Genomic DNA, 15,518 nt, shown 5'->3' on the forward strand with positions numbered 1-15,518 from the left:
CCTCATTTTTATCTTCATTCAAATAACCTATGGGAAAAATAGATGATGATATTAATGAATTACTTTTAATCTGCCTGCATATGCCAATGATATTGTGGTTATGTTGAAAACAAGAGTATTCTTTCAAAATACAAACTGAAATATGTACAGATGAAATGACATGATGTCCGGTATTGGTTCCAAAATAATTGTGAAGGGCAAAAGGATATAGATAATACAGGATTCCTTGTATATTGGTCATTAACATAGCCGAGTTAAGAGTGCCTGGGGTCGGGGCACCTGGGTGGCTCAGTTGGTTAAGCGTCCGACTTCAGCTTAGATCACGATCTCACAGTATGTGAATTCAGGCCCCACGTTGGGCTCTGTGCTGACAGCTCAGTGCCTGGAGCCCCGCTTTGGATTCTGTGTCTCCCTTTTTCTCTGCTCCTCCCCTGCTCACACTCTGTCTCTCTCTCCTTCAAAACCAAAAAACATTCCAAAAAAATAAAAATAAAAAAAGAGTCTTTGGGTGTCTTCTTTTATTCACTCTATTTTTTATTTAAAATATTTCATTATGAAAATTGAAAATAATTTATTTTTATTTCAAATTGGAAAATTGAGCCATAAATTGAACTTAAAGTGAATTTCAGATTTTTGGCAAAACAACAATAAGTTTCCTCTGTCTAGTCTTATACCAAAAAACGTAGGGTACATAAGAATTTCTGAAGGGATAATTTAAACAAAAGACCACATTCCTTGTAAAAAAAATCGATTAATGACAAAACTTCTTTAAAAACTTCATGGGTCACCCATGATTTCCATTCACCATAAATACATTAACTCTTTCCATGATATAATTCAAACCCTCTTCCTGTTTTTCATCATCAGTGAAGACAGAGCATACAGCTGGTCATCATGATCAATTCAACAGATTTCAAAGTGCTTGAAAACAGTTATTAAATCTATCCAGTCTTCTGAGTAGGAAAAAAAGATAATTCTCTAAACCTCTTCTACTATCTCAGCCCTACTTTTCCACATTTCAATCTTCATGCAACTAACTCTTCCCTGTTACCTCTTAAAAATGTTACATGCATGGATGATGTTCAATATGCTATCCACATATTATCACATAGCACTTGCAAGTGGGATTCCTTACTTCTAAGCAATAAATTATTCATTTTGTATTTATTTAATCATGAAATTTACCACATACTGAAATTTCAAGTGCTTGATATTCTGTTCCATCTTTCAATATATAAATAACAATTTGTAAATGGGTTTCAAGTGATATATCTATACCTAACATGTATTGGCAGATCATGTCAAAGAATATGGAGATGACATATAAAATTAATAAGAATGTATTTAAAGAAATTGTTGAGTTTTCAACTCATTCATTCTATGTGTCTAAAGTAACTCACAGTTAGTGTGGATCTTCTGCTTTCAAAACTCTCAGAATTAATATTTGGTAACCTATGAAGCCTAGAAACATACATCCATTAAGAAGCTAAATAGCTCAAGTCGTGCAATATAAGATTTGATTATTTTAGTGTCATCATAAGACAATGAATAATATTAAGCCATCTCCTAGCGACAGCCAGAAGTAACTCATAATCCATGACATGGTCTGACTCATGATTTGAGGAGATTTTTAGATTTGTTTACTCAGTAATAGTAACTGATCTCTCAATCTCTCAACTTGACCTGTGTCTTCCCTACAACTAAGAGTTTTGCATTAATTCTGATTACTTGTAAATTAACAGATCAATTTAAAATTTAAAAATCACCGAAAATACATGTGACAACTATGGAGGTGAAATGAATCTCTTCAAACCTAACACAAATTCATGTGCTTGGTCTCTTGATACCATATTCTAATTAGGGGAGAAACTATTACTTGAGGTAATAAATGACTTTTCCCTTCCACACAAACTACCATAAAACTATCTATAAATACCTCTATCCCTTAATCAGAATATAAGCTTGTATGGACAGTGGGATTTCTATATAAATATTGTTTTATTTAAAGTTATTCTACTCTAATATCTATATCATAACAGGATATTTGATTTATAGCAGAGACTGATTTCTGAATTACTCGGAACAAAGAAAACTTGAGATATACAGTTGTTTATCTACAAATAGGAAAAAAACCAGAAAATTAATATTCCCATTATAAATATATTGAAAATATGTTCTGAAGCATCTCAAGAATATTATAAGGGTCTAAAATTAAGTTCTAAGTTCTATAAATTCTCAAGACTTTTGACTAAAATAAAGAATGGCTAGACTAGGTTTGGTTAAATTACATAACTTCTTTTGCCTAATTGTTATGAGACTAGTTATAGTTGTATAACCTATTTGTAAGCTGACAATCTCCCTAAAACTCTACCAAAGTATTACTATCAGTGCTTCACAGTTTCATCTTGAGCTAGTGTTAATAATACTATGACAGAATTATAGAAAAGCCATCAGCCTCAAGACAGGGAAAGTTTAAGTGTTTTAGTTTGCACATTAGTGGGTAGAATTAAAAATGATTACTGCAAATAGGTATATTTCATACAGACTATTTCTTTCTTCTTAAAAACATTTTCTTTGTTCCATTTAAAATTCACTGGCCTTATTCATCTTTCAGGCACAGAAATTAATATTTATGATAACTAAATCATGGCAGCATGCCTAGGCCAGATTAGATTAACATACATTTCCCTCATTGACTTTCTCAGGAACATCTGAAAAGAAATTTATAATTTTATTCTATGCATGATTTCTTCTTGGAACTGGAATCAAAGTGCCTTCCCTTCAGGGAACAAATAGTATGGCTCAAAATCAAAATCAAGACCTAAAGATATAAAGCATTAGTTCTGGTTTTACTTACTGTGAATAGGAATGTGTTAACTTCTTACCTTATTGACACTGAACTAATAAATTAAAAAAAAAACACATTTCAATTAAAGTCTTGGTTCAAATTTAATACAAATATATCCAAAGATGAAACTATATTTAATGTATTACCACAGGTAAGCCCATTACTGTATAGTTCAAACTGCATTGAAGATCCATCTACTGACTGTCTATGAAGTAATAATAATGCAGCTTTTAGGAAGAGCACTGGGTCATCAAGGAGTGGCAGGCTGCTGCCTGGATAAATAGAAGACACCAGCAGTCCTAAAACATCACAAGTGCCAAATGAACATTTCAGCACTCTTCTCGTGGGCAAACTTGAAATAGTCAGAGATGACCTCTACGAAGGCTAGGATGCGTCTATGTTCTTCCTCATTAATAATTGGGATGTGGACTCTTGGACATGTTGCTCCTGTATTTTGATGGAAAGTTGGACGCAGGAAGGGTGTAAGTGGCCGTCTTAGTTAACAGCAGTGCAATAAGCAAAGCACAGAACATTTTAATTTTTTTTTTCATGCAGTTCATATTTGGGGCAGAATGTTCGACAGCCATTTTCATGCTTGGGCCCTATGCTGCTTAAAAGAACATCAATTAATATATTTAGAAATTAAAATTTACCAGTATGTTTACTTAATTCTAACTCTTAGAAAAGTAAAGATTATTAAAAACTGGAAAAAAAACCACGGGCATCTGGGTGGCTCAGTCGGTAAGCATCTGACTTCAGCTCAGGTCATGATCTCGAGGTTTGTGAGTTCGAGCCCTGCGTCAGGCTCTGTGCTGACAACTCAGAACCTGGGGCCTGCTTCGGATACTGTGTCCCCCTCTCTCTCTGCTCCTCCCCCACTCACACTCTGTCTCTCTCTCACAAATAAGTAAACGTTAAAAATTTTTTTTAATTGGAAAAAACCTGAATGCCAACAAATTGGACAACCTAAAAGAAATGAATAAATTCCTAGAAACATATAAACTACCAAAACGAAAACAGGAAGAAATAGAAAATTTGAACAGATCGATAACCAGCAAAGAAATTGAGTCAGTAATCAAAAAATTCCCAAACAACAAAAGCCCAGGAGAAGATGGCCTCACAGGTGAATTCTACCAAACATTTAAAGAAGAGTTAATACCTAATCTTCTCAAACTATTTGAAAAATAGAAAGGGAAGAAAAACTTCCAAATTCATTCTATGGGGCCAGAAATACCCTGATACCAAAACCAGATAACGACACCACTAAAAAGAGAACTACAGGCCAATATTCCTGCTGAACATACAAACAAAAATTCTCAATAAAATATTAGCAAACTGAATTCAACAATGCATTAAAAAAAAACATTCACCACAACTAAGTGGGATTTATTCCTGAATTGCAGGAGTGGCTCAATATTCACAAATCAGTCAATATAATACATCACATAAATAAGAGAAAGGGTTAAGAACCATATGATCATTTCAATAGATGAGGAAAACATGCTTGACAAAGTATAACATCCATTCATGATTAAAAACTCTGAACAAAATAGGTTTAGAGGGAACATACCTCAACATAATAAAGGCCATCTATGAAAAACTCACAGCCAGCATCATCCTTAAGGGGGAGAAACTGAGAGCCTTTCCCCTAGGTCATGAACAAGACAAGGCTATCCACTCACCACTTTTATTCAACAGAGTACTGGAGTCCCAGCCACAACAATCAAACAACAAAAAGAAATAAAATGCATCCAAATTGGTAAGGAAGAATTAAAATGTTCACTATATTAACTATACTAACATAGATACTAACACGATACTAACACGATACTAACACAATACTAACATAGAAAACATAAAAGATTCCACCAAAAGACTGCTAGAATTGATAAACGGATTTAGTAAAGTTGCAGGATACAAAATCAATGTACGGAAATATCTTTCATTTCTATACATCAATAATGAAGCAGCAGAGAGAGACATTTAAAAAACAATGCCATTTACAATTGCACCCAAAATAATAAGATATCCAGGAATAAACCTAACCAAAGAGGTGACAAACCTATTCTCTGATAACTCTAAAATGATGATGAAAGAAACCGAAGATGATAGAAAGAAATGGAAAGGCATCCTATGCTTATGGATTAGAAAAGCAAATATTGTTAAAATGTCTATACTACCCAAAGCAATCTACACATTTAATTCAATCCTTATCAAAATACCGACAGCATTTTTCACAGAACTACAACAAATAATCATAAAATCTGTAAGGAACCACAAAAGACCCCAAATTTCCAAAACAATCTTGAAAAAGAAATGCAAAGTTGGAGGCATCACAATTCCGGAATTCAAATTATATTACAAAGCTGTAGTATTCAAATTATATTACAAAGCTGTAATAATTAAAACAGTATGATAGTGTCACAAAAACAGACACATAGATCAATAGAACAGAATAGAACATCCAGAAAGGACCCACACTTATGTGGTCAATTAATCTTTCACAGACCAGGAAAGAATATCCAATGGGTAAACGACAGTCTCTTCAACAATGGTGTTGGGAAGACTGGACGGCACAATGCAAAAAATGAAAACGGATGGCTTTCTTACACCATACACAAAAATAAATTCAAAATCGATTAAAGACCGAAATTTGAGACCTGAAACCATGAAAATCCTAGAAGAGAACACAGGCAGCAACTTCTTTGACATTGGCTGTAGCAACTTATTTCTAGATATGTCTCTTGAGGCAAGGGAAACAAAAGCAAAAATAAACTATTGGCACTACATCAAAAGCTTCTGCTTTTGCATAGGTTAATTATTTCTGCAAAGGAGATAATTAACAAAACTAAAAGACAACCTACAGAATAGGAGAAGATATCTGCAGATGACATATCTGATAAAAGGTTAATACCCAAAATATATAAATAACTTATGAAACTCAACACTCAAAATACAAATAATCCAATTATTTGTAACATGAACACCTAAAATACAAATAATCCAATTATTTGTAGCTTGAACAGACAGTTCTCCAAAGAACACATACAGATGGCCAACAAATACATGAAAAGATTCTCACCATCACTCATCACCAGGGAAATGCAAATCAAAACTACAATAAGATATTACCTCACACCTGTCAGAATGGCTAAAATCAACAACACAAGAAACAACGTACATTGGCAAGGATGTGGAGAAAAAGGAACCCTCGTGCACTGTTGATGGGAATATAAACTGGTGTAGCCACAGTGGAAAACAGAATGGAGGTTCCTCAAAAATAAAAAAAATAAATAAAAAAAATAGAACTACCTTATGATCCAGCAATGGCCATACTGGGTATTTACCCGAATGATACAAAAACACTAATTCAAAGGGTACATGCACCCCTACATTTATAGCCGCATCGTTTATAATAGCCAAGATATGGAAGCAGCCTGAATGTCCGTTGATTGGTGAATGAGTAAAGAAGATGTGGTACGTATACACAAAGAATGAAATCTTGCCATTTGCAGCAACGTGGATGGATCTGGAGATTATAATGCTAAGCAAAACAAGTCAGAGAAAGAAAAATACCGTATGATTTCACTCACACGTGGAAAACAACACAAACAAGCTTGAGGGAAAAATGTGTGTGTGAGAGAGAGAGATAGCGAGCGTGTGCGAAAGAAACACATTCCTAACTACAGAGAACAAACTGATGGTTAGCAGAGGGGAGGTGAGTGGGGAGATGGGTTAGAGGATGGGGATTAAGGAGGGTACTTACTATGATGAGCACCAGGTGTTGTATGGAAGTATTGATTCGCTACACTGTACACCTGAAACGAATATAACACTGTATGCTAACTACCTGGAATTCAAATTAGACCTTAAAAACTTAAGAGAAAAAAACCCTTTATAATCCAGGAAGTAGAGAGACTGCCACATCAAGGACAGACCAAATTATCTGAAATTGGAGCATGTAGAGCTATATTGAGAGATGAAACCATGGAATCTATTTTTAAAGCATGCATAGTATGGATAAAGGGAACAAAGATGCATTCTCATATCACATAACACTAAAGAAGAAGGCATTTCGTTGAAGTATATGAGAAATGGGTTAAGGATCGAAGGAAAGGAACCCAGTCACACGATGACTGCACGAATGAACTTTTTTAAGATGTAATATGATGGCAAAGCTATGAAAATTAAGACAGTCTAAGAAAAAAATCAGCAAAATCCCATTTCATTTATCCAAGTAAAACACTGTAAAGATCAAGTTTTTGCCAGTATTTTGAGTCGTACACATTAATCTCTGAAAATAGTTTCAAATCCAGTGTAATACTCTTCTATTAAAATGGGAGCAGCTATTTGATAACACCTCAAACATGTGTCCATACAGCCATTCTGTCCTTAATATTGTATTAAGGGCAGTGATATTGTAACCAATATTCTTTTCTCCATGGATGAACTTAAACTCCTATCAAGTTATGTATAGGAATATGTAAATGGTATTACCGCATCACTTCATTTTCATAACTTGATATTATGAATTTCATAGCTTGATATTACCTCATCACTTCGTTTTCATTGAGTATTTCCGAAGTAAGTACTAATAAAGTCACTCAAAATGTCTTGGGTTCCTTTCACAAGTATATAAACTCAGCCATCTTCACCTGATCATTTCCCAAAGCCTCAGTATCTCTCTTCAAATACTAGAGTTTCTCTTTTTCTATCCGTGGCAGCCGTTGTCTAACATGAGTTTTCTCAAAAGTTCGGTTTCACCTAGAGGGAGTCACAGTGAGGGTGAAGTATGGCCCTGAAGTAAAAATGCCACCTTCAACCTTGTCAAACAGTGAAGAGAATTCGTCTTCTGATCCTTCAATTTAGCAGATGAGAATCAGTTTCTAATATCATCTCAAACTTACAATACACAGACGCTTGGGGCGCCTGGGTGCCTCAGTTGTTTCAGCACCCAACTTCAGCTCAGGTCATGATCTCACACTGCGTGAGCTTGAGCCCCACATTGGGCTCTCTGCTGTGAGCACAGAGCCCGCTTCAGATCCTCTGTCCTGCTCTCTCTCTGCCCATTCCCTACTGGCACTCTCTCTCTCTAAAGTAAGTAAGTAAGTAAGCAAGCAAGTAAGTAAATAATTAATTAATTAAAAAAATACACAGATGCTTGACTCATTCACTTATTCATTCTATTTATTGACTGTCAGCTCTGTTCCAGTATTATCTCAAGCCCCGTGTGTACAATTACAAGCTATACACCCAGTGGAATGGTTACTGCCTGGACATTGCCTTCCTGGGGTTTACACCCAGAGCCAAATAAATGACAATGCTTGGCCTGTGTGACTAAAACAGTCCCTGGAACATAGTAGGGGCTCAGTAGCAGTTTTTGAGTGAAAGAATGAATACTACTATTAATTATAAATTGTGACATGTATTATGTAGGAAAAGAAGAGACTTCTTTGAGAGAGAATAACTAGGAGATCGCGCTATAGAAATGCTACCTCTATAGACTAAGACACCAAGGAGGAGAAAGAACTAGAGCTGTGTGCAGAGATCTGAGGCGAGAGAGTGTGGTTTGGTGCATGTGGAGACAGTGAAAGAAGGTTAGTTAGACAGATTTAACTCGGTGAGTGAGCAGGATAAATTGCCAGGAATCAGACCTTAATTAAAGCCATGTTAAGAATTTTCAACTGTGTCTTCATTTTGATGAGACGCATTTTAAGCCAAGGAGTGATGAGGTCAGAAAAGCATTGGAAAGCATTTACATGTTCCAGCTACTTTGTGGAAAATGGATTAAAGAGAAACAGGTGTGGAAATGGGGAGGATGAGAAAATGAACCCATGCTGGTGGCCTGGCCTGGAATGAAGACAATGAAAAAGAGTGTCCAGAGAGAGAATATATTTGGGTGGCAGAAATTACAGCAACAGGATGCAAGGGTGAAAGAGGTATTCAGAATACTCCCGGATGGCAGGCTAGTTTTATTAACATAACAGAGTGCTTAAGGAGTTGGCAGAGAGCAAGAGGGAAGACCATGAATAAGGTCAGTTTTGTAAGACCTTTTATCACATTAATAAGAAGTATGCTTCCGAATCATCCAGCACATTGCAATCCATATTTTCTCTAAATGGTTGTTTTAGTTTTTCATTCCTCAGAGGAATAGCAAAGCTCTCCCTTCTCAAAGCAGGGGGGAAAAGTAGTTGACATAGCAACTCTTTTCAGCTTGTAGAGTGCTGACAGGCTTTTCCACTGAGCGTTCTCATTCCCTGGACCTGGAGGAGGGGCAGAGAATCAGACACCTAGCTTGAGCACTCCAGATGGGACTGCTGCCCCAAATGACTACAAACTGATCAATGGAGAATTGACTGACGGCTGGCTCTCTTCTTGTCTGCCCTTGTGGGTTAACAAGGTGCCCTATCTTGGTCGAAACAGACTTCTGGTTTTCATTTGAACCTTTCAATATTCCAGGAAGCAAGCTGCCAAAGGAAGCACAGTTTGGTACTTAGGTGCTCTTAAAATAGTGGTTCTTAACCTTTTGGGGTTTGGTTATGGATACTGCCTTTAGAAAAATGCATATGCAAACACGTGCCCAAAATGTTCATACAGCTTTAGTAAGTACACAGACCCACTGAAGCCAAATCATGGACCCAGGAATAGTTAACATCTGAGATTCCAAAGAAAATGAAAACACTAATTTGAAAAGATATATGCACCCCTGTGTTTCCGGCAGCATTATTTACCATAGCCACGATATAGGAGCAATCCAAGTCTTTACTAATAGATGACCGGATAAATAAGATGTGCTATGTATACAATGGAATATCACTCAGTCATAAAAAAGAAAAGGATGAGATCTTGTCATCTCTTACAACATGGATGGATCTAGAGGGTAGTATGCTAAGTGGGATAGTCAGAAAGAGAAAGACAAATACCACATGATCCCACTCGGATGTGGAATCGAAAAAACAAAGCAAATGAATAAACAAACAGGATCAGAATCCCTCAAAAAGGAGAACCAGACCTACAAATACAGAGGACAAACTATCAAATACAGAGAACAGAGAATACAGAAAAGAGACGGATAGCTGTCAGAGGAGAGGGGGTAGGCAGCTGGGCAAAATGGTGAAGGGTAGTGAGAGACAGAGGCTTCCAGGTGTGGGATGAATGAGTCATGGGGATAAAATGCACAGCATAAAGAACGTGTTGTGTTGTAATAGTGTTGTGTGGTGACGGATGGTAGCTATGCTTGTGGTGACCGTAGCCTAACGTACAGAGATGGTGAATCCCTGTTGTACACCTGAAACTTATGTAACATTGTGCGCCAGCTACACTCAAATAAATAAATAAATTTTCGATAAAGAACATCTGGGATTCTATGACATACAAGTCAAGCAGGTCTCTTAATACCAAGCTTTGCAACAAGAGATTTGGGAAACACAAAGGAAATAACTCCCCCTGAAAATACGACTTCAGTATGATGAGCTAAAGAGTCTATCCAGCTGGTGTGCTAATAAATAATATCTCATCGTAAACCTAGAATTATGGAAAATTGTGGGTCTGGTGTCGGAAGACTTATGTCAAACTGCACACCAGTTGTTCAAGTGGATCCTGAGCAGTCCTTCAACTTCTCAGAGATTCTGGGGTATCATTTGAAAGCGCCGTTAACAACAATCACACCTGCCTGATAAAACTTTTGCATGTGAAAACATTTAATCGCTATTAATTTCCTTAGAAGTTCTTATTTACATATTTATTCACGTGTTACTTACACCCATTTTCAAGGCAGACAATTCACTGACTGGTGATTGTAGTCACCATAGGGTCTCGGCTGCTGATGACAGAAAGTGCTATTAAATGACAACTGAACATCTGCACATTGGGTCGACAGAGTCTATATCTTTAAATTGTACGTTCACAACTTTTTTTTTAACTCTGTTAACTATGTTTCCCGCGTTTCAAATTGCATTATTCATTTACACAGCAAAATTAAATCAAGTGACCCTTGGACTTTAATACATTTGTGTAGCTCCATAACATCACACGTAAATGCCAAGTGTAGGCATTGAATTTGACCCACTGCAAAGACATGGGGATATTGTCACTCACCTCTGTCACTGTCATAGAGATATGCAAACTTGTCCCACTGATAGTATTCAATCAAGCTAAGAAGCGCTCCTTTGAGGTCAGGTCTCATCTGGATGACAAATGGATGTGTACCATCTGTTGGGAAGCTGGGAGTGATGAAGGAGACATGGAGCGTTCCACAAAATGATGTGATGGTATTTACAGACTTCTTATCATAAAATCCGAAAATAGCATAGACTCCTCTTGAAAACTGGGAGCAGACTGAATAGGAAAAAGAGAAAAGATATATCATTGAAATTGGCATACAATCACACAGATTTGCTTAACACTTAAATGCCCTCTTGGGGCGCCTGGGCGGCTCAGTCGGTTAAGCGTCTGACTTGAGCTCAGGTCATAATCTCCCAGTCGGTGAGTTTGAGCCTCGAGTTGGGCTCTGTTGCTAACCGGAGCCTGGAGCCTGCTTTGGATTCTGTGTCACTCTCTCTCTGCCCCTCCCCTCCTGCTCACTCTCACTCTCTCTCTCTCTTCTCTTATTCTTTCCAAAATAAACATTAAAAAACATAATGCCCTTTATATGAAATATAAAATAATCAAACTGAAAAAATATGGAGTGTATATCAACGATCCAACCAATGTATGGACACTCATTTACTTAGCACTCTCTCTGAGGAATTCAAAGAATTATATAGCATTAAAAAGTAATTTTTGCTGCAAGAAAATATATACATTATTCTTGAACAAATCTTGTAAGTGGCAACTATTTTAGGACAGCCCTATTGAAAAAAAGTATAAGCAACAATCATTATGTATAAAAAGAACAAAGTGCAATTACCTGACATGTATACACATTCGTAACATCTCATTGCCTCTAATATCTGATTGTTTAAAAGGATTTATTGTGTTAATGACGCTTTCACACTAGAAGGTCAGAGTGCACATGAAGAGTTCTAAGGCTGAATGAAAGTTCTTTAGGAGAAAACAGATGCAAGACTCACATCATACACAAAGAGACAGGTCTCACCAGAAAGAGACCTCTCACTTAGGCTCTCTCAAGTCAAGTAGCAGTTAAATGGAGTTCTGAACTTCTAATTTTAATCTTTCTCAGGGACTTAACTTACCTGTATGTTCTACTCCATACAAAACAAACAGTATCACCAAAATATTTTGACTTAGGACCATGATTCTTAAAAAAAAAATGATATTTTAATTGAAAGTCCCCATTGTTCCACAGTCCTTTACCTTCTAATGGATATTTTTATTTTGGTAAATGACATATGACAATGCCTTCTCCTACCCCCTCCCCACAGTTGGACTATCACTAATTATCGTTTATCCTAATACCTATATATACTCAGATGTGGACCACTTATTTGTCTCTCCATTCCAATCATCCTAGTTCACTAATGGCCCCTACTTACACTGTACTTGCCTTGTGCCTGGCATGATCTACGGTACTTTAACTCATTTATTTCTCATTAGAACTCTTGAGGCTGGAGCTATTATTATTCCCAAATAAGAATTTTGATTGAAAAGTTGAAACACAGGAAGATTATATTATTTTCCCAAAGTCATACAGCTAGTAAGTGGAAGATTGCTGTATTAAAACATAGGCAGTCTGGAGCCGAAGTCCATGCTTTTAAGTAATGGGTAATACTGCTTTTCTCACTTGGATTACTGGAAAACCTCCCCATCTTTCTTCCTTCCTCCAATATTTCCTCTCCATTCAATTCTCCACAATAGGGCCAGAATGATTTTTTGAAACACAAATTTGAAACTATCTCTAAGAGAAGTAAGGGTTACTTTGTCCAAGACTGATTCCTCTGAAATTCCCTATAGAAACCACCCATGCCACAATGTTTAAAGCCACCAATTCAGGTCAACCACATGGCTTTAAATGATTGCATAGCTGATACTGTTTTAATCTCAAGGATCAGTTCAATCCAAGGAATGGAAATAAACTATCCAGTAACATAAGCTAACAACCCAGAGCATAATACCAACCATCTTCTCAAATTAATTAATCCCATTTAAGGGATAAGACCAATACAATCGTATTTAATTTTATTCCCTTTCAGAAATAAAATATCTGTAGAAAAAATAGATGTGTTTCATGAATAACAGGATTGCTAAAATACATACAGATTTTAATAACCAATTCCAGACAATCAGTACATAATAGGCAATAATTTTTAGCAACTATATATGATATGAAAGGAAAGGAAAGCAAGACAGGCTATTTCTTTGAGTGACTTTTATTTATCAAATATACCCATTTTCCTTTACATATTTACTAATTTTCAACCCACTCCTATCTTTCTGACATAAAGTTTCTTGGATTTCTAGGTTATATCTGTATTATATATCAATCAACATCTCCTTCTTTATTACCAATCTTCTGGAGAATAGTTTAATATATCTCAGAAAACAACTGAATATATTTCTTTACATTTCACACTTTAACATAAAATAGAGATGAAACTTCTGCCCTTTATTTATGTTCATAATTTGTCCTCATCTGAGTACAGAAGTTGAAAACAACCTTTAATGTGTTTGACTAGGCTCATTCTTCACATACGTGAAAAAACCCTTTCATTGTTAAGACCTTCTAGGCAAATCCTGTGGTGATTTCTTATTTTATACATAGATATATGTGTACTGACATGTACATCTTAAATCTTAAGTTTGTTCAGAAGTTGATGATTCCATATGACATATAAAGAGGGGAAACTGCTATAAAATTCTCTCTGGATCCATTTTATTTCATTTCCTGTGAAGTGTTGGCATGTCATCTAAATACTATAGGAACATCGGGCGATATGATTTATTAATGAGACTTCTTCTTCTCATCTTAAGTGAAATAGCTTCTGTGATGGGAATAGCAGCCACAGCATCAGCAGAATGCTTGATAAAGGATGCCCCCGTTTGAATGAATAGACAATCTTAATAAGGAGCCATACCTTTCATTTTCCATTTGTTTTAGACTCTGAAGTGAGTTGTCAAGGGGCCTCCTGGTTATAGTGGCCATCTGGAAACACTTGGCTTCGGCCCAACAACAGGCACAAGCTGTACAACACTTCTCAAGAAATTACAATTCACCTGATTCAAAAGGCACTTTTTTTCAGGCAAATCAGCTAATTCTCCAATGAGCATAATTTTGTAACATTGGCCTTTCTTTCTTGACTATCCTTGGTCCATCCAAACCCTCCTCCTTTGTCCTTTACTTCTTCGTGCTACATATTCAATTGTCTTATTTGTAGATATCTTCTTGTTTTTCTAAATATTTCCCTTTTAATGTCCCTTTGCTACACATACAACAGTCATTTGGTCAACATTGCTCATTTCCCTCTCAGTCACTGCCCCCGTTCCCAAACATGATAAGGATATCACTGAGATTTACAACAGATATCAATCAGAATGCTGACTTGAGCTGAGGTATTTTGTGTATCATCTCAAGATTAAAACAAACAAACAAACAAACAAAGTAACAACAACAACAAAAAAAACCTTAGTGTCACGCTTCTAACATCCCAAGCCCAAAGTACTCAAGAGTATTTTTGCATTCTACTGATGCTTTTCCCAATATAACACAGATAGATAACACATGACCCTACCAACACGATACACAAAACCATTACGTGCACGGCCTCAAAATTACTCCTCACTTGATCAGAATAAAATTATTCATTATGATCTCAACTTTATTTCCCAGCAATCGGTGCAAACTTTAAAGCTATCTCCCCAACTTATATCCATTTTCAAAGACAGAGGATTTACTATTGCTGAGAATATCCAAATAATATGTCACAAGCAATAGAAATAATTCCAAAGACAGCTTTCTAAAATTAGTTAGACAATAACAGCACACTACATATATTCCTTCTTTCCCTATGTCATCTCTGGAGGCAGAGGAAGGAACAGAAAAGCTCAGTTTCACCTCTAGCTCCATGGACCATACCACTGCCTTCTGAGACACTGTTAAAAATTTCTGCATGATTATGCTGATTAACATTAGAATTGCATCCACGTCTTAAGACTCAAAACTGATTGCAGAGTAGTGGGTAAAGATGCCCGTACTGAGCTCTGCTTGAATGAAATATTTAATATGAACTTTGAGAAACTCAGCAAAGGGAAGTCCTTTTAAAAGACACTTTAGGTCAAACAGCAGAACTGATCATCTCCTGGGTAAAAGTAACTTGCTGATTATTCACTTTTTATTACAAGCCCAGATGATATGAGCCAATAACAATGCTGATGGTGCAACCACCTCCCCTCTTTTCCTCTTGGGTCATTCCGCTCCTTGGTGCTGCTAATGTAGCGTACTCGGTACAGTCTGGAGAAACTCACATGGTTATTTAGTGGAAATGGAGAAAAAGAACAAGGCATGTTTTATTTTTGTTTTACATTTTTTATACTAAATTGCCATTAACTTCAATGAAATGACATAGGCTGCTTTATAAGCAGTAATGGTAACAGCCCCTTTGCAACCTGTGCGAAGTCTGGTAAAAGCTACGTCACCAAGCAATCCTGACTTCAAAACACGGAGGTCACTGAAAATCTCTCTTCTTTCATCACTGAACTTCTGACATTAACCCCT

General features: G+C 36.4%; 1 protein-coding gene across 5 annotated transcripts in view; it reads right to left on the reverse strand.

Moving 5' to 3' along the window:
- The window catches only part of GRIA2 (glutamate ionotropic receptor AMPA type subunit 2), a 160,337-nt gene that overhangs the window by 68,029 nt on the left and 76,790 nt on the right, over positions 1-15,518 (reverse strand). For all 5 annotated transcript variants that reach the window (XR_006295089.1, XM_043566738.1, XM_043566713.1 and 2 more), the window contains exon 3: positions 10,946-11,185. Coding sequence is in view for 4 of the 5 variants with exons in the window: in XM_043566738.1 (XP_043422673.1) it covers positions 10,946-11,185 (240 nt within the window). In the remaining variant the exon portion in view is untranslated. The remainder of the gene's footprint in view (positions 1-10,945; positions 11,186-15,518) is intronic.

This window comes from Prionailurus bengalensis, chromosome B1, assembly GCF_016509475.1.
Source record: "Prionailurus bengalensis isolate Pbe53 chromosome B1, Fcat_Pben_1.1_paternal_pri, whole genome shotgun sequence".
Taxonomy (NCBI): Eukaryota; Metazoa; Chordata; class Mammalia; order Carnivora; family Felidae; genus Prionailurus; species Prionailurus bengalensis.